This window comes from Hyla sarda, chromosome 1 (genome assembly GCF_029499605.1).
Source record: "Hyla sarda isolate aHylSar1 chromosome 1, aHylSar1.hap1, whole genome shotgun sequence".
Taxonomy (NCBI): Eukaryota; Metazoa; Chordata; class Amphibia; order Anura; family Hylidae; genus Hyla; species Hyla sarda.
This window is the reverse complement of record NC_079189.1, coordinates 83261121-83284748: the sequence shown is the minus strand read 5'-3', so window position 1 is coordinate 83284748 and position 23628 is coordinate 83261121. Positions and strand designations below refer to the sequence as shown.

At 41.8% G+C, this 23628-nt stretch overlaps 1 protein-coding gene across 4 annotated transcripts in view; it reads left to right on the top strand.

Moving 5' to 3' along the window:
* LOC130355876 (toll-like receptor 6) overlaps positions 1-23368 on the top strand; it is a 51324-nt gene extending 27956 nt beyond the window's left edge. The window contains exons 1-2 of one of the 4 annotated variants that reach the window (XM_056556689.1): positions 3944-4028; positions 17224-23368. In XM_056556689.1, coding sequence (XP_056412664.1) covers positions 17268-19652 — 2385 coding nt within the window. In that variant the 5' untranslated portion in view covers positions 3944-4028; positions 17224-17267 and the 3' untranslated portion in view covers positions 19653-23368. Of the gene's footprint in view, positions 1-3943; positions 4029-13836; positions 13954-14130; positions 14204-17223 lie in introns of those variants that run through there. The other 3 variants (XM_056556679.1, XM_056556699.1, XM_056556705.1) reach the window with 3 other exon arrangements.
* The last annotated feature ends 260 nt before the right edge of the window (positions 23369-23628 follow it).

Sequence of the window (23628 nt, the reverse complement as noted above, 5' to 3'; positions counted from 1 at the left end):
GTTTGACGACTTTTTGTTAAAGTTGGATGTGTAAATGAAAAAAAAAATTTTCACTAAAATGCTGGTTCTCCCCCAAATTTTACATTTTTACAAGGGGTAATAGAAGAAATGGGGTTACACATTTTCGGGGTCATTTTCTCCTGAGTATGGAAATACCTCATGTGTGGACGTCAAGTGCTCTGCTGGAGAACTACAATGCTCAGAAGAGAAGGAGTGCCATTGAGTTTTTAAAGAGTGAATTTGTTTGGAATGGGAGTCGGGGGCCATGTGTGTTTACAAAGCCCCCCGTGGTGCCAGAACAGTGGACCCCCCCCACATGTGACCCCATTTTGGAAACGAAACCTCTGACAGAATTTAATAAGGGGATCAGTGAGTATTTACACCCCACTGGCATTTGACAGATCTTTGGAACAGTGGGCTGTGCAAATGAAAAATCAAATTTTTCGTTTTCACGGACCACTGTTCCAAAAATCTGCCAGACACCTGTGGGGTGTAAGTGCTCACTGCACCCCTTATTAAATTCTGTGAGGGGTGTTGTTTCCAAAATGGGGTCACATGCGGGGGGGGGGGTCCATTGTTCTGGCACTATGGGGGCTTTATAAACCCACATGGCCTTCAATTCCGGACAAATTATCTCTTCAAAAGCCCAATGGCGCTCCTTCTCTTCTGAGCATTGTAGTTCACCCATAGAGCACTTTACATCCACATATGGGGTATGTTCTTACACAGAAGAATGGAGCTACAAATTTTTAGGGGCTTTTTTCCTATTTTCCCTTGTGAAAATGAAAAATTTAGAGTAACACCAGCAATTTTGTGATTTTTATTTTTATTTTTTCATTTTCCCATTCAACTTTAACGAAAATTCGTCAAACACCTGTGAGGTGTTAAGGCTCACTATACCCCTTGTTACGTTACGTGAGGGGGGTAGTTTCCAAAATGGGGTCACATGTGGGTATTTATTTTTTTGTGTTTATGTCAGAACCGCTGTAAAATCAGCCACCCCTGTGCAAATAACCAATTTAGGCCTCAAATGTAGATAGTGCACTCTCACTCTTGAGCCTTGTTGTGAGCCCGCAGAGAGTTTTACACCCACATATGGGGTATTTCCGTACTCAGGAGAAATTGTGTTACAAATTTTGGGGGTCTTTTTTTCCTTTTACCACTTGTGAAAATAAAAAGTATGGGGCAACACCAGCATATTAGTGTAAAATTTTAATTTTTTTACACGAACAGGCTGATGTAGCCCCCAACGTTTCCTTTTCATAAGGGCAAAAAGGAGAAAAAGCCCCCCAAAATTTGTAGTGCAATTTCTCCCTAAACTGTTTCCTTGAAATACGACAGGGCTCTGAAGTGAGAGAGCGCCATGCGCATTTGAGGGCTAAATTAGGGATTGCATAGGGGTGGACATAGGGGTATTCTACGCCAGTGATTCCCAAACAATGTGCCTCCAGCTGTTGCTAAACTCCCAGCATACCTGGACAGTCAGTGGCTGTCCGGAAATCCTGGGGGTTCTTATTTTGCAACAGCTGGAGACTCCGTTTTGGAAACACTGCCGTACAATACTTTTTCATTTTTATTGGGGGGGGGGGGGGAACAGTGTAAGGGGGTGTATATGTAGTATTTTACCCTTTACTATGTGTCAGTGTAGTGTAGTGTAGTGTTTTTAGGGTGCATTCGCACTGGCAGGTTACGGTAAGTTTCCCGCTAGGAGTATGCACTGCAGCGAAAAATTTGCCGCAGCTTAAACTTCAAGAAACTTACTGTAAACCTGCCCGTGTGAATATACCCTGTAAATTCACATGGGGGGGGGGGGGGGGGGGGGGGGCAAAACTCCAGCTGTTTCAAAACTACAACTCCCAGCATGTACTGACAGACCGTTCATGCTGGGAGTTGTACTTTTGCAACATCTGGAGGCACACTGGTTCTGTTACCTAACTCAGCATTTTCCAACCAGTGTGCCTCCAGCTGTTGCAATAGCTGGAGGTACGCAACTACAACTCCCAGCATGCCCAGACAGCTGTTTGGGCATGCTGGTATTTTCAGTTTTGCAACATCTGGAGAGCTATAGTATAGAGACCACTTCACAGTGATCTCCAAACTGTGACCCTCCAGATGTTGCAAAACTACAAATCCCAGCATGCCCAGACAGCTGTCTGGGCATGCTGGGAGTTGTAGTTTTGCAACATCTGGAGGGTCATAGTTTGGAGATCACTGTATAGTGGTCTCAAACTGTAGCCCTCCAGATGTTGCTAAGCAACTCACCGGCTTCCGTAGGATACAGGGAGCCAGTTGCACGACATCCTCTGTCGTTTCCCTGTCCTGCCCCGCCTATTGTGGGTGGGCAGAACGGGGAAACCGAAAGTTAACCCCCCGCCCCCGATCTGCTATTGGTCTTTGCGTCTATACGACCAATAGCAGGGATAGGAGGGGTGGCACCCCTGCCACCTCATTCCTATCCCTTCAGGGGGATCGTAAGTGTCTTAGACAACCCCGATCCCCCTGATTTTCCGGGTCACCGGGTCACCATAGACCCGTATGACCCGGAACTGCGGAAATTGCAGGTGTGAATTCACCTGCGATTTGCCGCGATCGCCGACATGGGGGGTCGGATGACCCCCCTGGGCATTTGTACGGGATGCCTGCTGAATGATTTCAGCAGGCATCCCGGTCCGATCCCCGCCTGGTGCGTACCAGGGTGTCATGACGTACGCGTACGTCAAGGGTCCTCAACGGGTTAAAGGTAGGAAGCCAATGTAATAGAGCAGCAGGAAACGCTAGCAGAATGCTTGAATGTATAGGGAGAGGTATAAGCAGTAGAAAGAGAGAAGTGCTCATGCTGCTGTACAGAACACTGGTGAGGCCTCACTTGGAGTTCTGTGCACAGTACTGGAGGCCGTATCTCCAGAAGGATATAGATACACTAGAGAGACCGTTCAGAGAAAAGCTACTAAACTAGTACATGGATTGCAGGATAAAACTTACCAGGAATGGTTAAAGGACCTTAACATGTATAGAAGAAAGAAGAGACAGAGGGGATATTATAGAGACTTTTAAATTCATAAAGGCAATCAACACGGTGCACAGAACCCTGCTTGTCCTAAGTGTACAGAGCCTGCTTGTCCCAGTGTACAGAGCCCTGCTTGTCCTCAGTGTACAGAGCCCTGCTTGTCCTAAGTGTACAGAGCCTTGCTTGTCCTCACTGTACAGAGCCCTGCTTGTCCTCAGTATACAGAGTCCTGCTTGTCCTCAGTGTACAGAGCCCTGCTTGTCCTCAGTGCACAGAACCCTGCTTGTCCTCAGTGTACAGAGCCCTGCTTGTCCTCAGTGTATAGAGCCCTGCTTGTCCTCAGTGTACAGAGCCCTGCTTGTCCTCAGTGCACAGGGCCCTGCTTGTCCTCAGTGTACAGAGCCCTGCTTGTCCTAAGTGCACAGAGCCCAGCTTGTCCTAAGTGCACAGACCCCTGCTTGTCCTCAGTGTACAGAGCCCTGCTAGTCCCAAGTGCACAGAGCCCAGCTTGTCCTAAGTGCACAGAGCCCTGCTTATCCACCCACACTTCCTGTATTTGGACTCCTCACAGAGACACACAGACAATAGCTGCCGGGACAAAAATATACACATTTTTAAACCAATGTATATTACAAATATACATAGAATGGTATTATCTATGTTATATAAAAAGTTTTTTGTTAACGATAGGTACACTTTAAGGAAACTGTACTCTCTCTATTCCAATGACTTTACTACCCCACAAGGGCACAGAGGACCCACTCAATTTGTTGCACTTTATCAGAATGATGTTCTGTGTTATAATGTGCTGGGATCCAGAAGGCTGACCATGTGCACAGTATTCTGAACTATGACTGACCAAGCCTGTAAGCATTGATATGTGGGCTGTGGATGTCAGAGATGCCATGTGAGTCTGACCAAAAGTGAAAGTAAATACGTGTACCCACCCTGTGGGTGTGAGCGAAGGGAGAGACACAGCTAGAAGGCCAGGAGAGAAGAGAGCTCCAGGAGCAGGATTCAGGTGAGAAGGGAGTAGTTCATGAGGCAGGCTCCTGTGTTTGTGTAGGCAGAAAGCCCTGACTGCCAGGGTACGGGGACTCCAACCTCACTGGAAACACCAGCATTATTATGTAACCAAGCTTTGTGTTTCATAGTGAGAACTGCCACACAGAAAGAACTTATTGTATATATATTACGTGCCTCTCACAGGTAACACTTTTTCTGACTTTAGCATTACTAATAGACTGTGTGGGTTTTTTCTTCCTACGCCCTCCTCTCCAGTCAAACAGTCACCAGAAGGCCCCTTGCTCTCCAATCATCCATAGGGGTAAACAACACCACCCCTGTTTTTTATGTTATGCTGTAGCTGGTTAAATAAGGCAGATCACTATAGGTATATAGCTATATCCTTTATTCCCACATCTATTAAAGTTACATTTTAACTATGCTGTTGCACTGGAAACAACCTTTCTTTTTTAATCTACAGGATCACATTTACATTTTATGGTGGCCATGCGCTTTCAATAGCTGTTGGCCACAATATATATATATATATATATATATATATATATATATATATATATATATATATATATATATACACAGTTGCATATAAGTATGTGGACCCTTTGGAATTATATGGATTTCTGCACAAATTGGTCATAATATGTGATCCGATCTTCATCTAAGTCACAACAATACACAATCACAGTCTGCTTAAACTAATAACACACAAAGAAGAATTAAATGTTACCATTTTTTTATTGAACACACCATGTAAACATTCACAATGCAGGTGGAAAAAGTATGTGAACCCCTAGACTAATTGGAGTGAGGTGTCATCCAACTGGAGTCCAATCAATGAGATGAGATTGGAGGTGTTGGTTACAGCTGCGCTGCCCTATAAAAAACACCCACCAGTTCTGGGTTTTCTTTTCACAAGAAGCATTGCCTGATGTGAGTGATGCCTCGCACAAAAGAGCTCTCAGAAGACCTACGATTAAGAATTATTGACTTGCATAAAGCTGGAAAGGGTTATAAAAGTATCTCCAAAAGCCTTGCTTTTCATCTGTCCACGGTAAGACAAATTGTCTTTAAATGGAGTAAGTTCAGCACTGCTGCTACTCTCCCTAGGAGTGAATGTCCTGTAAAGATGACTGCACAGCGCAGACTGCTCAATGAGGTGAAGAAGAATCCCAGAGTGTCTTCTAAAGACTTACAAAATTCTCTGGCATATGCTAACATCCCTTTTAGTAATTTTACAATGCGTAAAACACTAAACAAAAATGGATTTCATGGCAGGATACCACAGAGGAAGCCCCTGCTGTCCAAAAAAAAAACATTGCTGCAGGTTTACACAAGAGCACCTGGATGTTCCACAGCAGTACTGGCAAAATATTCTTTGGACAGATGAAACCAAAATTTAGTTGTTTGGAAGAAACACACAACACTATGTGTAGAGAAAAAGAGGCACAGCACACCATCAAAACCTCATCCCAACTTTGATGTATAGTGGTGGGGGCATCATGGTTTCGGTGGGGGCATCATGGCTGCTTTGCTGCGTCAGGGCTTGGACAGATTGCTATCATCAAAGGAAAAATGAATTCCCAAGTTTATCAAGACATTTTGCAGGAGAACTTAAAGGGGTACTCCACCCCTAGACATCTTATCCCCTATCCAAAGGATAGTGGATAAGATGTCTGATCGCGGGGGTCCTGCCGCTGGGGACCCCCGCATTCTACTATGCAGCACCCACCTGTAACGGCTTCCGGAACCGCTGGAGGCCCTCAGGCTAATACCATCCCGACCACGGGGACATAAGATCGTGACGTCACGACTCTGCCCCCATGTGACGTCACACCCCGCCCCCTCAATGCAAGTCTATGGGAGGAGGTGTGACAGCTTTCTATGGGGAGGTCAATAGATAAACTCTAGCTATGGCTTATCTCTCCCATAGCCATGGGGTTGAGCAATTGAAATCCAACATGCCCAACGCTTCTCTCCACTAACATAGTCTTCCAGTGGAGAGTGGGGAGGCCGCCATATACTCTAAGCAGTCGGATAAACCCTTCCAAAGTCAGTGGGTTTCCTTTATCTAAGGTGTATGGACATCTTTAAAGGGGTTGTGCGCTGCCCTGACTTTCGGAGCTCCGCTCACAGCGTCCGGAAGTTCATTACTCCGAACGCTGTGTGTGGGCTTCCATGTTTGCGGCCGCCGGGAGTGATGTCCAGCGGCCGCGAACACGGAAGCCTGCACACAGCGTTCGGAGTAATGAACTTCCGGACGCTGTGAGCGGAGCTCCGAAAGTCAGGGCAGTGCACAACCCCTTTAAGAATCTGCAGGCTCAAGGCTACTGAGTAAAGCTGGCCATGCACTTGCTGACCATACACTTGTAAAGCTGTATAGTGTCCCAGCACCAAAGCTGTCCTGTGGGCTGCAGATCTCCTCAGACATACCTTCTGCTCTTGTGATGGGAGCTCCTGTGATCACTGTTCTAATGTTTACTGTGTTTATGCACTTTGCTGTATTTACTGTGTTCTTGTATTATTTGTGTACTGTACCTTTAAGAAGGAGATGCAGAGTAAGCCGGTGACCCTGTCCACCCAATGGGAACCCTCAAATTTTCCTGTGTATAGAGTAGGGGGTGGGGGGGGAGTTGCCCCAGACTAGTTCTAGTCAGTGTTCCGTTCAGTTTAGAGCTGAGTGCTGTGTGTAGCGCTCCATGTGAGCTACAGTGGTTAAAGGAGTTGGAAGAAGTGTGAGGTTATTCCAAGGGAAGCATGAAGAAAATCTCTTAATCAAATTAACCCCGCCATACAAGAGTTGGTGAGTCATACCCTGATGATGTCAGTTATTGGACCTTAGCAGAATCCTAGTCAGCGTGGGATAGCTATTAATCTCCAAGTCTCAAATCTAATTCAAGTGGGGGAAAGCACCATAAGTCCCAGCAAGACTACAGGGCTCCCAAGGGTTACACTGCATTCCTTCTACTCTGCGCCGTACTGTGAGTGTTGTACCATCTACACCTGCTTTAAAGACAATTATCCATAACTCGGCCCCTTACCTGGCCCAGGAGAAGCTGTCTCCACCTTCGACCATGTATAGGCTAACTGTGCCCTGGCGTCACTACCTGACAGGGATACTTTGCACCCCCTGTGTCACCACAGCTGGCCATATGTGGTATGGCATGTGTTGTCTATAGGGAAAGGAGGGTTATGCCGCAGCCAGACAGCTGCTTATTCCTCTCAGGCCAAAAGGGTCAGCTAGTAAAAAGACGCCCCTCCCCTCCTTTAATCAGCTTCATAGAGGGCTAATAAATATCCATGCTTTACTAGGGAGTAATGGTTAGCAATGCAGCAGTGCCTGTTATTAGCTTTTAAAATTTTAGATAAAAAGATGTTAGAATAAGTTTATATTGGTTCAATGTTTCAGTTCAGTGGTTTAGAGATATTTAGACCATATAACATCATTAAGTGAATAATTTCATAATCAGAGAGTCAACCTCCATTTCGTTTGTTCAGATAAATATTCCCTCTCTATAGTTTACATAACAAATACCAGAGCACATCAGGACCTGTAGAACAGGTTTCCATTATATTCATAGTACTAATAAACCATATGGAGGTGAGTGGAAAAATAACCCAGCATGCCATATGGCAATAAAGTGATTACAGCACATGGTCACATGATATGGATCCGCAATATGACACCCATAGACTACTACTCTACCTCTGTATTCCTGTACATTGAGTTTTTTTCATGCTAAGTTGTATGTTGAATTATGAGGAATTTCTCTCATAGAAAATACATAATTTTCTCATCTAATTTCTGTTTTGTATCTTATTTTTAGGAGCTGCTTTCTCTAAGCTATGTTATCTTTGCTCTCTATCTTTTGGTATATTTTTTTCATTGGTGTAAATTGGCCACATTTTAGTGTATTGCCGCCACAAGTCCTGGCCTAACCGTTGGTCCGATGACCCAAAGTGACAGTTGTTAGTTTAAGTCTCTAGAAAAGTGGTCAGGCTGGGACTTGTAGTGATAAAACTGAGGCAAAAATTAATGTACAGTATAACACCCATGGAAATCAAACCCTGGAGGTACAGGACACAATTGTGGCTGCTGTGGATACACTAGGATCAAATAAATTTACTGAATATAGATTTATTAACCTCTCACACTTTTCTTCTTTTGGAGGAATCCAGATTGCAGATTGCTGAACAGGTCAGAAATCCCATACAGACAATAATAACTCCATGCAGCAGACTTTCCAAGCTGATTTTTTCAGCTGGATCTGACTTGGAAATTCAGCCATGTGAATGGGCCCAAATTTGAGCCATCCAGGTGGTGGAGTGGCAGAATGTCAGTGTTTGGGGCAGACATTCCGCAAGCTGAGTAGCACTGTAAATGAGCGCCGATCTTGTAGATGGAAGGTGGTTTACAGAGTCTATAATACAGCTCGAGGGTCGTGCGGGGAGGGTCACATGAATGATCGCTGGATAGATTGTGCGGCTATTTCCTTCCAACAATCGATGTTCTATATATGATTACTCTGAAACGACAAAGTGTTGCCTCCTGACAGGTCTCAGTTGATTTACCATATTAAACTGTTATTTGATGAATAATTACTATGGTTGTGAACATAGTATTATTACTCTTCATTATAGATTATTCCCATTGCAGTATTTACCAGTGTTTGATAGTAGTTGGGTGTGTATGAGGTCATGAGACCTTATTACAGGTAATAACAGACATTGGCCTATTGTGTCTGTTGTACTCTTGGCCAGCGTTGCTACGCACTGTATAAAATAACATATTGTTTGCTTTCTGGCAAAGGGTTACATTGCTCTTGTGCAAGATTGAGATTTGTCAATACCTAGGAGGCACCAGGAACTAAATAACCCCTTATGGGTGCAGTCAATTTTTATTTTTACATTTTCACTTTTTCATCTTCGCTACTTATCCATAATTCTTTTAGTTTTCCACCTACAAACCCATCTGAGGTATTTGGACTAGCTGGACTTTCTGAGGTGTCATTGAAAATTTGGGTTTCTTTTTTTACACTAATTACCTTGTGGACAAACTGACATTGGCCTGATTTACTATTGTAAACCTAGCAAGTTTTGTTGGGTTGTGCACCAGATTCTTGCGCATTGCGCCAGGAATTCTGTCTGCGCCAGAATTTAAATAAACCCGACCAACTCTCCATTTTACTGAGAGAACCCGAAAAGGGGCATGGCTACCGACAAAGGAGCTTGGCTACTGAAAAGGGGACATGTCCCCAACATTTTCACAAAAACCCAACATATTTACTAAGGTTTCCACAGAAAATTTAGTGGATGTGAGCTGAGGAAAACCAGACAGATCAGAGCATGTGTAAAAAGAGGAAAATGTAGGGAAAGCTTAGTAAATTCTGTGGGAAAAAAATTGTAGGGAACCCCCCCCCCCCCACAAATAATACTACACTCCACTCTTAGTAAATCAGGGCCATTATCTTAAAGGGGTACTCCACTGGAAAACATTTTCTTTTAAATCAACTGTTGCCAGAAAGTAAAACAGATTTGTAAATTATTTCTATTAAAAATTCCAAATCCTTCCAGTACTTATCAGCCGCTGTATAATACACAGGAAGTTCTTTTCTTTTTGAATTTCCATTCTGCCTGACCACAAGTGCTCTCTGCTGACACCTCAGGAACTGTCCAGAGCAGAAGCAAATCCCCATAGCAAACCTCTTTTGCTCTGGACAGATCCTGAAGTGGACAGAAGTGTCAGCAGAGAGGACTTGTGGTCAGACAGAAAGGATATTAAAAAAAGAAAAGAACTTCCTGTGTATCTTACAGCAGCTGATAAGTACTGAAATGATTGGGATTTTTTAATAGAAGTAATTTGCAAATCTGAATTGCAAATTTTCTGGCACCAGTTGATTTAAAAGGAAATGTTTTCCAGTGGCGTTCCCCTTTTAATTACTCAGTATAGTATGATTACATTGATTCCCAATTTGTGCATGTTTTTTATTTTAATTTACTAGTTTTATAAAATTAAATGCTTATGCTTCAAATTGCCCTTTTCTGACCTCTAAATCCTGTTATTTTTCTGCCAAATTAGCTGTGTTGTGGCTCATTATTCTGTGTCTTGATGTGCAATTTGGCATAGATTGGACTTTTTTTTTATCGCTTTTTATAAAAAAAAATATATCTAAATAAAAAATAAATGGAATGTGATGTGACCAAAAATGCATTTCCAGAATTTGGATTTTGTTTTTTTGTTTTTACTGTTCACCATCAAAGTTATATTTTAATAGTATGACCGATTCCGCATGCAGCAATAACAAATATTTTCCATTTTTTGTTTACAAATGGGATTGATTTGAATTTTTAATATGGGGGTTGTTTTTTTTAACATTGTGCTTAAACGTTTTAGTCCCCCACCTTGCAGGGCCGGATTGGCCTACCAGGATATCAGGAACATTTCTGCAAGCTGGTCCCCTGTTGGCCGGCCATGGCTGAAGGACTTTATGACTGAATCCCAACAAGTCAGTGTGTCAGTCTGTCAGGACCTGTACACTGCAGCTGCAGCATCACACATGTCCTGAGACTCCTGACAGACTGACACAATGAGCAGAGGTCCAGAGGCTACAGAGTCTGTACTACATACTGAACAGACAGGACACTCACTTTCTGCCTTTTCACTGCTCTTCTGGCTCCTCCCACTTAAGGCACACAGGAACTGATGCTAATTGGGGGAAGATGTGCTGCACTGGGGGAGAGGAAAGGGAACCTGATGCTATTTCTATGTGAGGGAGGGGGCTGGGAGTCCTGCTATGTGTGTGTGTGTGTTGGGGCTGGAGAGAGGCCCTGTGTGAGGGAGGGGGCGCTGACTACAAATTCTAAAATGCCCTGACACAGCTTATGGCTCTGCAGCTGACCTAGAAGAGAACTACAACTTCCAGCATGTTGCACTTAAACTAAAACTATAATGCTGTATAGTGCAACATGCTGGAAATTGTGGTTCTGGTTTGAGTCAGCTGCAGAGTCATTGGCTGTGTTAGGGCATACTTGGAGTTGCTGTTAGGACATGCTGGAAGTTGTTGTTCTGGTTTGGGTCAGCTGCAGAGCCATTGGCTGTGTCAGGGCATACTGGGAGTTAAAGTTAGGACATGCTAGTGTGGCGACACCATGGGTGGTAGGAAGGTGGTATGAACTTTTTCGTGACACCAGAGCACTGTTAACCCCTACGGTCCTCCAAGATTTAGTGACTTTGTGTTGACTGACTGTAGACAATTTTTCTCCTCAAGGACCTGTGCTTATCGACAGGCTTTGTTTTTCACCTGTGTGCTGGGGTTTTCCTGAGACTGGCTGGCTGCAGTCTTTAAGCTCTTCTATTCATGTCTCCTCACTCTGTTCCTCAGCTCTTTAACTCCTCTTACACTAGATTCTAACTCTAAACTGAACAACTCTTCCCCCCTACACTACATAAAGGCCAATGTTGGGGGCTCACAGTGGGGCGTTAGGGTCACCTGGTAACTCTGCTGCATTCTCATAAGGATACAGTACATCATTTAACACAACATAACACATAAATACAACACATTATAGTAAACTATACTATGGAGCAGTGGGCCCAACATAAAGACAGCAGGGATGCCCAAGGCAATCTTTAGTCCACAGGAAAGCATTTGGTGCTGGGACACCACACAAGGAATTGTACTTAGTAACTAATGGCAACTCCCAGCATGCCCTGACCCAGCCTATGGCTCTGCAGCTGACCGAAACCAAAACTACAACTGATTTTAGTGCAGGCAGGAGGTAGACAGGAGGTAGAGACTTAGCTTATTCAATCAGTTCCAGCCATATCCTTTTGCCCAGCTCCTCCCCCTGACTGCCAAACGGCCAAACCTGCTCGACACCCGGACTGCCATCATGCATTACAGAGCACAGAAACCCACACCCCTACTGTACGGGGAGCCAATCTAAACCCAAAACCAACAATAATATGCAGCATTTAAATAGTTAACAGCTATTAGTGCAGCTTTCTTCTGCTAGGTGCAGCTCGGCTCACAAGCCCCCTCCATGTGTAGTTAAGGGGTTTAAGGAGTTTCCAACAACAGTAAAAAAAAAAAAAAAAAAGTTTTTTTATCTTTTCCTTCTTGGCTTCTAAAAGCCCTTATTCTTTTATTTTTCTATTGACAAAACTATGTAAAGAAATTTTTTTTTATTGCTTGTAGAGGTTTGTGGCCAAGAGCTGAGGGGTCTTAATCTGTCAGTAGAGGTTGTGTCCCTTACTCTGCCGTTGCTTGTAGAGGTTGCTTGTAGAGGTTTGTGGCCAAGAGCTGAGGGGTCTTAATCTGTCAGTAGAGGTTGTGTCCCTTACTCTGCCGTTGCTTGTAGAGGTTGCTTGTAGAGGTTTGTGGCCAAGAGCTGAGGGGTCTTAATCTGTCAGTAGGGGTTGTGTCCCTTACTCTGCCGATTCTATGTTGCAGTGGTGGTGGTTACAGTCCACACCATGGCTTGGGCTAGCTTCCTGTGGTCATACTTGGGGCACATTTCTGGTCTGGTGGCCTGACCTAGAAACCTCAAAGGGATCTGTGGGGCTGCCACTGCCTGTTGGGTTAGTGGGCCCGTGTTTGGGATAGTGGTACAAGTGGTACAAGCATGGGGTGTATCAATGTTGTGCTTGCGTGGAACTGACCACATAGTAAGAACACACTTTAAAACTTTAAAAATGGTTGCTTTGAAGAGCCAAACAGGCATGTACAAGTTTCTGTTTACGTTAGGGACTTGAGGGTCAAACCCCACTAATCAAACCTTCTAAAACACTATAAAAATACCGTATTTTTCGTCCTATAGGACGCACCGGCGTATAAGACGCACCCAATTTTTAGGGGCAAAATCTAAAAAAATAAAGATTTTGAACCAAATAGTGGTCTTCAACCTGCGGACCTCCAGATTTTGCAAAACTACAACTCTCAGCATGCCCGGACAGCCGTTGGCTGTCCGGGCATGCAGGGAGTTGTAGTTTTGCAACATCTGGAGGTCCGCAGATTGAAGACCACTGCATAGGAGGTAATACTCACGTGTCCCCGTCGCTCCGGACCCGTCACCGCTGCCCTGGATGTCGCTCCATCGCTGTCGCCGTGTCCCCGTCGCTCTGGAATGTCTCTGCTGCCGGCCGGGTATCCTCGCTCTCCGTCGCCGCCATCACGTCGTTACGCACGCCGTCGCACGTACGCGACGACGTGATGACGAGGAAGGAGAGCGCCGGCCATACAGGGGATCCCTGAACGGAGAAGACACTGAGGAGGCAGGTAAGGTCCCCCCTGGTGTCCTGTAAGCACTAACCCGGCTATTCAGTCGGGCTGTTCGGGACCGCCACGGTGAGATCGCGGCGGTCCCGAACAGCCCGACTGAACAGCCGGGTTAGTGTCACTTTCCCTTCAGACGCGGCGGTCAGCTTTGATCGCCGCGTCTGAAGGGTTAATACAGGGCATCACCGCGATCTGTGATGTCCTGTATTAGCCGCAGGTCCCGGCCGTTTAATGGCCGCAGGGACCGCCGCGATAGGGGTGTATTCGGGGAAGAAAAAGTGCGTCTTATATGGCGAAAAATAAGGTAATGATTTTCTGGGACAATCCCTGTAAAAGAACTTGTGCCCACAATGCCATCCCATGTCCAGCAATGGGAATCTTTACATCAACAACCTCCTGGTTATAAATTATAGCATTATATTAATGAAAAAAGACGTTTCTTCTAAACAATGAAACATTCAGTTACAATGTATACAGTGACTCAATGGTCTCCTGACAGACAGGAGCATTGTACTGTGTATATGAGCCCTTGTCCTTCCTGTTCTGCCAGAGCTGTGCCGTATTTGTCACAGAGCACTACTCTGCTGCATAACACACTGCTGCCAGTCAGCCTTGGCATAGACATGGCATTCTCACGTCTCATCTGTAAGTATATTTATATGTGTATTATATTCTGGACTGCATTAAGGCAGTGCTTTCACCTTGTACATAACATTGTGATGCCTTTTTAACCCATTTCAGTCGCAGCTTCCTGGGTGAAGGTTACAGGATTACAGTATTAATGTCAGCGTAACTTTCAGCATAACCAACATCGCCCTTGAGATCATACTCTCTACTTGTTTCTCCAACTTACGTTCCTGATGCAGTAAATTGTATTTCTAGGTTTGATTCTTCGGTAAGGCTGAGGGTTTGCACTAAGCTAATCTGCTATTGATTTTAAAGACACACATGACAGATATCTGCACCTAAACTCAATACAGACTGAATTTTAGTGGATTTAAAGGGGTATTCCAGTTGTTGTTTTTTTTTGTACTTTTGAGCTATGTACCCCATATGTCAAGTTTTATATGTTGTTTATGTAATTGTAATACTTGTCTGATGTGGATCGTGCATTTTTTTTGAATTGTCATGCCCCTAAAGGTTCTGCATTGCTCTTCAGAACCTCTGACATATTTTACTTAATGTAAGTGGTAAATTTTGGTCGATACATTCAGCATTTTTGTGTGAAAAAAAATCCAAAATTCCGTAAATAAAAAGTTAATTTTTTTTTTTATTCTAGATTCTCTGCTTGCAAGAAAGATAATATATCTACTTTCTGTTGGCATCATTTGTTAAAACTCCTTTTACTTTTATAGGACATTACGGGGCTTAGAGGTTTTGCAGCAATTTTCAAAATTTTTGAGAAAATGTAAAAATCTGAAATTTTTATGGACCAGTTCAGTTTTGAAGTAGATTAGAGAGGTCTGAATGTTCGAACGCCCTATAAATCCCTGTCATTACAAAAACTGCACCCCTTAATGTAATCAAAATGATATTTAGGAAGTTTATTAAATCACTTACTGAATACTATTGGGCCCAAAGGTTTTCACTTTTAGCCACAAATTTTAATACAAAGAATTTTTTTTTATGATAATTATCCAGGACTGAACCTATAATAAAACAGACATAGTTAACTTCAATAAGAATATACACGGACAGCTATATACCAGATTAATATACCTAGGTCCTGATTTGACTACAGTACAGGCAGAGTAGGTATCTGTCAGTAGACTCTGCTGTCTGCTAAATAAAAGGTTTATGTACCGTATGTGTTCACTTAATACTGTGCTTTTATGAGTAAATGTTATGTGGATTAATATGTGACTTAAAGGGGTACTCCACTGGAAAACATTTTTTTTTTATCAACTGGTACCAGAATGTTAAGACAGATTTGTAAATTACTTCTATTTAAAAATATTAATCCTTCCAGTACTAATAAGCTGCTGTATACTACAATTTCCTTTCAGTCTGACCACAGTGCTCTCTGCTGACACCTCTGTCCATTTTAGGAACTGTCCAGAGCAGGACAGGTTTGCTATGGGGATTTGCTTTTACTCTGGACAGTTCCTCAAATGGACAGAGGTGTCAGCAGAGAGCACTGTGGTAAGACAGAAAGGAAATTTGAAAAGGAAAAAAAACTTCCTATAGAGTATATAGCAGCTGATAAGTAATGGAAGGATTACGATTTTCTAATAGAAGTAGTTTACAAATCTGTAACTTTCTGGCACCAGTTGATAAAAAAAAAAAAGTTTTTCAGCAAAGTACCCCTTTAAGGCATCCACATTAGAAAAAAAGTATTGTGATCCTGCTGATTTTATTACAACCAGCTGAATGTCTAATGTGTATGAGGGCCTCCAGATTCCCCCCTGAAAATGATGGAGGGGGGAGAGGATGTCATTCAGATTTTATTACAGATGAATTGTGGCCAAAGAATGGAAAAAACACTGTTTCTCTTTGCGCCACCTTTTTAGTTAACCCATACATTTTGTGTAATCTACCCCATTTACTATACCCTCTTATGTTTTGTAGTTTTTATTGCATTTGTGTTTTATCTTCTGTTCAAACGTTAACTCTCAAGTTTTTCTTCCTACATTCTTTTCCGCTGAGTGTTTAACATTGCGTTGAAAAAAAAAATCTTTGTTATTACAACCATTAAAATAACAAGTTTGAAACCTAGTGAGAAATAATGGATTCACCCAAATAAATTGCTATGGCTTCGAAAAATAAAGTTTTCATATAATGGGGGTTATATTTCCTAAATAAATTGAGAGTAGGCTGACCATACATCTAAAATAGAAATGACAAATGACTGTTCAGTATAGTAAATTCTCTAAATGATCTTCTTGAATTTGGTGCCCAAATGCCTCAATAGAGGTGCGCTCTCCCTGCTCCCAGTTGCTCGTAGCTGGAAAAAACCTGCCTCAATTGTGAGACCCAGTTTAATATGATTCTGTGCCGCTGGTTCTTATGCTGGAGATGGGTTTTGCACAGCTGTAAACTGTGGAGAGTGTAGAGAATGGTGCTGGTCAATTTGGCGCTGAATTTAAAGTGAAGACAAGTCAGAAAAATGATTGCTGTGCACAATAGTAATTTGTCATAAAAACCTTAGAATTTGAGATTTAATACCACTCTGTGTATACAGCTCCTATATAGGGTAATGTTATGGTAGTTTTATGACACAATAAGAGTGAATATTTTGACATATACTTGTTTTACGGAAAAATTTCCCTAAATTGCAGGGCTTAGCAGGGAGTACTCTCCCATTGCTGAACAGATTTACTGTAATTTTTGCCAAAATTTTTTGCAGGGACAGTCAAAGATGCCTCAAATATTCAGGCATCTTACTCCAGCACACTTTGTATTAAGAATATCATATAAAAAACACTGATCTTAAAGAATTGTATCTTCAAGTTAATACACTACAAACTGTGTCTTGTCTAAAGCTGCAATCACATGTTCTACTCCCATCTACATCTGTTTTGGTTGTGCTACCGACAATAGAAGAGGGGGTAGATGGATAGCAGAGTATTGATATATTGAAGGCATAGTTGGTTCACATCTGCAGCAATATTGCTTTTTTTTATTTTTTTATTATAGGAACAGAAAATCAAAAATTAGAGGGGTGCACAATCCCTTAGATGGCAAACACCAAATGTGGCAGGTGAACTCCATTGACTTCTGTCATGATGTACTTTATTTTGCCAAACAAATTTGTATTGTATTGTGGTGAAATCTGTGATAGAAACCACCAATGTAGATGTGAAGTAAGCTTAAAGGTTTTTGAGAAAAACATACATAGTGGCTTCTTCTGTGTTGTTAGTTAGAATATTAATAGGAAAACTACTTAATAACTAATAATATTTATCTAATTTATAGTGTAAGAACAGACTCAAAGAAGAAGCAAGGACATCTGTGGAACTATGGCCACCTTCATCATTCTCACCCTGGCTTCTGTCTTCATGCCTGCCCTATGTGATCAACATTCAGTGATGGAAAGCGATGACGTCATTGCTAATTACTCCTACAAGTCGCTGACCAGCGTACCCTCAAATCTGTCCCTACAAACAACTATACTGGATCTATCATACAATTTCATCCAAAAACTGGAAACAAAAGATTTTGGGTATTTGTTAGATCTCAGAGTCCTCAATCTGTCTTGTAACCAAATTACTAAAATGGACTCACATGTTTTTGACTCTAACAATAATCTGGTATACTTGGATTTATCCAACAACCGCCTTGAAAACGTATCTAATTCTTTTCCCAGTAACCTTCGTCATCTGGACATTTCCTCCAATAAATTTATAACATTGTCTGTTTGTAGAAGCTTCACAAATCTTCTCCGGCTGGAATATTTGGGTTTTAGTGCTTCTAATATTCTTAAATCAGATTTGGAATTTGTTTCTCACTTACGATTGCAGCAGGTATTCATTGACTTAAGTGGATTATACCAATATGAAAATTCAAGCCTCCTAGTGTTGAATACAAACCGCTTACATCTTTCTTCCCTATCTGATCAGAAAGACCTTTTCAGTGTTCTGTTTGATGCTGTCAATACTTCAAAGTTTTTAGAACTATCCAAATTTGGTAAATGGGATGTAGGAAAAGTCTATGATGGATATATTTCGGCAATAGTCAATAACTCTCGGGTTACCCATTTATCCTTGAGGGATCTTGGCCTATTATGGATTCATCTTATCCAGATTCTTCAGAAAATATGGCATTCATCTTTGGAGAGCTTACATGTATACAATCTCACTATTCAGGGATTTATCTCCAAGATATATTTTGACTATTCTAACACTTCTGTGACAGAACTTTTATTTGACCATGTTGCGGTTGAAGCGTTTTTATTCAATCAATCGGATTTGTACAGTGTGTTCTCTGAAATGAACATCAAGAATCTAACAATTACCAATTCCAATTTACTTTTCATGACATGTCCTTTAAAACCTAGCACCTTTGAGTACATCGACTTTTCCAAGAATGCAGTTACCAACGATGTTTTTCAGGACTGTTCGACACTGACTAAGTTGAAAATGTTAAAACTGGCAGGAAATAAGTTACAAAAGTTGTCTAAAGTAAGCCTAATGACAGAGAAGATGACGTCCTTACAACACCTAGACGTCAGCCAGAATCCTCTTGATTACACGGAAGAAGACTGCCACTGGTCATCAAGCATAAGAACGTTAAATATGGCATCTTGTTCATTGCCCAGCTCTGTGTTTCTGTGTTTACCAAAAAATGTCAAAAGGGTTAATTTGCGTAACAATGATATTTTGGAGGTCCCATTGGAAATAACTCATCTGATAAATTTAGAATACCTTAACCTTGAATACAATAGACTCTCCGATCTACCAGATTGCACTTTATTTCCCCGTCTTATGATAATAAGTGTTGAGTTTAACCAGGTACCATATCCATCCTCTGAGTCTCTCAAAAACTGCTCTGGGCCAAAACAAATTAACATAGCAAACAATCCGTTCCATTGTTTCTGTGAGATAAATACATTTATATATGAGGGAAAAAAGAACCCAGGGAAATTTATTGGTTGGCCAGATGACTATGTTTGCGAAAGACCCGAAGATTTCAAAGGGGTCAGGTTAAAGGATTTCTACCTACCTGAGATGTATTGTAATGTTTTTATAATGGTTTCAGTTATTGTTGTACCAATAATTGTTGGCCTATTGCTATTTTTATGTCTATGTAAGTATTTTGATATACCTTGGTTTTTGAAAATGATCTGGCAATTGATAAGGACAAAGCATAGGGCGAGAAATTCCAAAAATGGCTACCAGGAGCTCAGGAGAGATTTTTCTTTCCATGCTTTTATCTCCTATAGTGAAAATGATGCATCTTGGGTGAAGAATATTTTGTTGCCCAGCATGCAGAGCATTAATGATATCCGCATCTGTCAGCATGAGAGGAATTTTACCCCAGGAAAAAGCATAGTGGAAAACATCATCAACTGCATTGATAATAGCTACAAGTCAATCTTTGTCTTGTCCCCACACTTTGTTCAGAGTGAGTGGTGCCATTATGAACTGTATTTTGCTGAACACAAACTTTATTCCGAGAACACAGACAACCTTATCCTTATCCTACTGGAACCAATCCCACAATATCTTATTCCTTCACGGTATTTCAAATTAAAAGCTCTCATGAAACAAAGAACATATCTGGAATGGCCAAATGAGAAAAGCAAACACACTCTTTTCTTTGCAAATTTAAGGGCAGCAATCAGCATCAATCTGTCCGAATCAGAACAGGAAAGCTCAGTTTCTGTCCCAAGTGTAAATGCATAAATGATTGGCTAAATGTACTTAGCTGCAATAACATGCACAGCCCATGGAAAAGATTGGCACTGTTTCTAGTCAAAAAGTGGCATCTTGAATCAACCCTTCAGACTATCTGTTAATTTATTGCCTACCCATGCCATCTGCATTGCCAGCCAATGTATGATAGTTGCTATACTGTGCCCCATTAAAAACTATTATTAGTAACACATGGTGGTCCTCTGCCAATCACCTGAATCATCCCAGGACACATCTGTACCCAGTTATTGGCTGTCACTGCCAAGATAAGTCCGTCTAAGCATCCGGGCCATTTAGCGGGGGACTGAAAAAAGACTTCACAAGGGGACCCCCTAGTGGAGTATATGCTTTTTATTATTTTCATGCTAGCCTCAGCACAATAAAACATAATGCAAATTCAAATAGAGAAAACAGATATGGTCGCACATCCACAACATGCACAATGATCTAATGCTTCTCAGCAACATGTATTAAACTAACAGGTCGTTAGTGTACTTTATGATCATGAAGTGCAAGCCCACTACCACGTCACGGCCACCTGTAAGTAGTGGGTCCCTAACGTCCCTAGCATAAAATGGCATAGCATTGAGCAGCGACCACCACCGGCGCAACACCAGTGCCCACAGTGGGAACGACCCATTGGCAGAGCAGTCCCAATGCCACTCAAACCAGTCCCTGGGTCCCACAGACACAGACAGTCCCACAGACACTGGCGCCGCGGCAGCAATTGACGCCGCACAGCACCACAACAGTGTGAACAGGTGTAAAAGCTCACTCACCATATGCTCTCAGTCAGAGACTGGGAGGCTGCCAAAAAGAAAGGGGCCCTGTGCAGCTTCCTGCTAATTTATATATATGCCTGGGCTGAGGGGGGAGGGGCAGAGTGCTGACCAAGTAAAAACAAAAAACAAGTAAAAACTAAACACAATAAAACATAATGGCCCTCATTAACTATTGCAAACCCGACATGTTTTGTCTGGTTGTGCGCCAGATTCTGCCCCATTGCACCAGATTCTGTCGCATTGCGCCAGATTCTGTGCCAGAATTGAAAAAACCCAGACTGACTCTCCATTTTGCTAAGAATACCAAAAAAGGGGCGTGACTGTCATGAAAACAGGCGTGGTCTCAGAAAAGGGGCGTGTTCCCAACATTTTCACAAAAACCCAACATATTTACTAAGGTTTCCACAGCAATGTCATTTAAAACATTGTGCAATTTTAACAAAAATAATAATGGTTTCATGTGACCCCTTAACACTAAGTGTACAGTTAAGTGGTGCTGTATAGATTCCACATTTTCACACACTATTGGACCTATGGATGGAGGGTTATTACTTTCAATTTCTATATACAATTGATCGCTAAGCGACCACTGAACCCTAAATTTACCATCCACTAGTAATATTAAAAAGTAACTTTTAATAAGCACCTACCTGAACATTTAAAAACCTCTACCCACTGGTCTCATAAAAAAAACACTGTGCACTTCAATTGCCGTGGCTGTAGTCCATGGCCACTATTACTGAGACCAACTGGGTGAAATGAAAACCTTAAACATAGCCCCCCCCCCACCCCCGACGTCTCACCACAAGCAGTGGCTTTATAAAGTGCAATGGGGGAAATCGCCAATTCCCCCATTTCCCCATGATAAAGCCACACAAACATATGATAAATTATGTGCATGTCCGCTAAAAAACCCACAACAAAAGTGACTTTAAAAATTACATTAAAAACAACTCAGTGATAAATCTCCCCCAGTGTGCTTCTATTAGAACCGAGGCTGCTGGTACAAATTGATCTGATAATCTTTGGCTCCTGGAGTGGGGCCCTGAGCAGGAGACCCCCTCTTTAATGTCCATATGCCCTAATAGGATTCATGGACAGGGGTTGTCTTTATGAGACAGCAACTTTATCAATGATGTAATATAGGTAAATGTATATTGTGTTAGTAATGAATATGGAAAGATACTCTATTTTTAAGTTTTTTAATTATTTTATACTGTATATTTGCCCTTTATTTTATACTGTATATGTATGTGAATTACTTTTTACATTAAAACTGTGTTTTTCTTCCAACAGTTTGATTAAGAGTGAAAGAAGAACATGGTATTCATCCACCTACCATGTGATACAATGAAGTTCTCCCTGGTTGTAGAAATACTGACGCATTTTGCTGGGTTTTGCCAGGATGGTTTTTGACCACTTCTGTATACATCTGTGCAAGACTCAGATGTTTGGTGGCAGTCAGAAGCTTTTGAGATTTTTACATATACTGTATATTTCTAGGGGGGACCAGTGGATTGGAGTTCTGTTTTTTAGAATGAAGTTCAGCTCACAAATTTTGTTGCAGTCCATTGTTTTCAGAAACAGAATTTCCGGCAGAATTTCTGTGCCGTAAAAATATGGCATGAAAATTCAAATTCTTGCCTCAGCAGAAAGTTTTGACATGTCAATTCTTTCAGTGTGATCTGCTCGGAAATGCATTGCTGTCTATGGAGACTGCACATTTCTGAGCATTCCTAGATGTGATATGTCTCAAAATTTTCCGGACATTCCACAAAAATTACACCATATGAACATAGCCTAAGAAAGGCAGCACTGGAGTAGCTGGGGAATGAATGGATGAGTTATGCAACCCCAGGTGCGCCTCACTTTAGCATTCACTTTTATTTGGTAACACTGAATACTTTACATTAAAGGGGGTGTCTGAGGAACACTTTTTTACTGTAAATTGTCAAGGGTAAAAACAATTAAAATCATGTACTCGCTTGCTGTGACCCTTCCCCCCCAATTCGATCAGAGCTTGGTCCTGCTTTGCGTTACTTTCAATGTTGGTCTTTACACAAAAAGAGGTGGGCCAATGCTGTGACCCGTGATTGGCTGAGTGGGCACTCTTTAGTGTTAAGACTTAGACCAGTAAGTCCAGCTCCTGCACAACAAGGGCGTTTGGGCACAGAGCAGGGGATGACATTTTGTTGTATTATAAAACAAACAAAGAATACAAAGTAATCTTTTCCGACATTTTCTTAATGACAAGATGACCCCATGGTTACTATCCACAATTTTTTGCTATGTATTTTTTTAAATAAACAATTAAGGCAACTGAACGAGTAACACCGACACGTCCCCTGACAAAACTCAGCAGAGAAAAACGTGTGTTGGTGTCACACACACTCATGAGAATCATACATGGCAGATATTGTGGCTGGTATTATGGGCTGCTTCTCTTGTCTTTGATGTCCTTTTATTGCCTTCACATATGTATCTTTGTCTATGCAGTTACGGACTCTTAGCTTTGCATTGCCCTCTCTAGCTTGGGCGTTGATTGATTTATTTTCTCACCCTCCTGCACCTTCCTTGTATTTTTTCTCCCCAGGGGTGTTATGTATTTTTTGTGGGGGTGGGAGGGGTCCTGTTTTTGAAGTGATTGTTTTTTTACTGGATTTTCTCAATAAAGATCCATGTTTGATATAAATACTGTGATTGGTCCTTTGTTGATATATACCTTTCTTAGAGAAATAAAATGCCATATTCTAATTATACAAGATGATTTAGGAAGGACTTGTTAAAATTTTCGTATGGTAGAAGTAGGGAAAAGCTGATTTTTTTTTTGCCTGCACGATCTAGATCTATTGGTGTTACCTTCTCAAGACTGGATGTTCTATTAGGGCTTATATCTTCCTAAAAAGTAAAATTATTCTAGATGGGAATCTTCTTTCAATTATTTTACCTTTCCTATTGGCCCAGCGGAGGCAAAGTTCACCTTATGTTGTGCTGCTGACGGAAACTATGTATGACAATATAATACTGTCCATTGCTGGTAAACATTTTGGTGCATGACACTTTGGAAGTAACTAATTGGTTCTTCTAAGTATTTTTGTAGAAAATTTAGAAATATAATAAATTATATGAGATTATATATCATTTGTAATAGGGAATATTTTCAATACAGACCATGCAACTCGAGC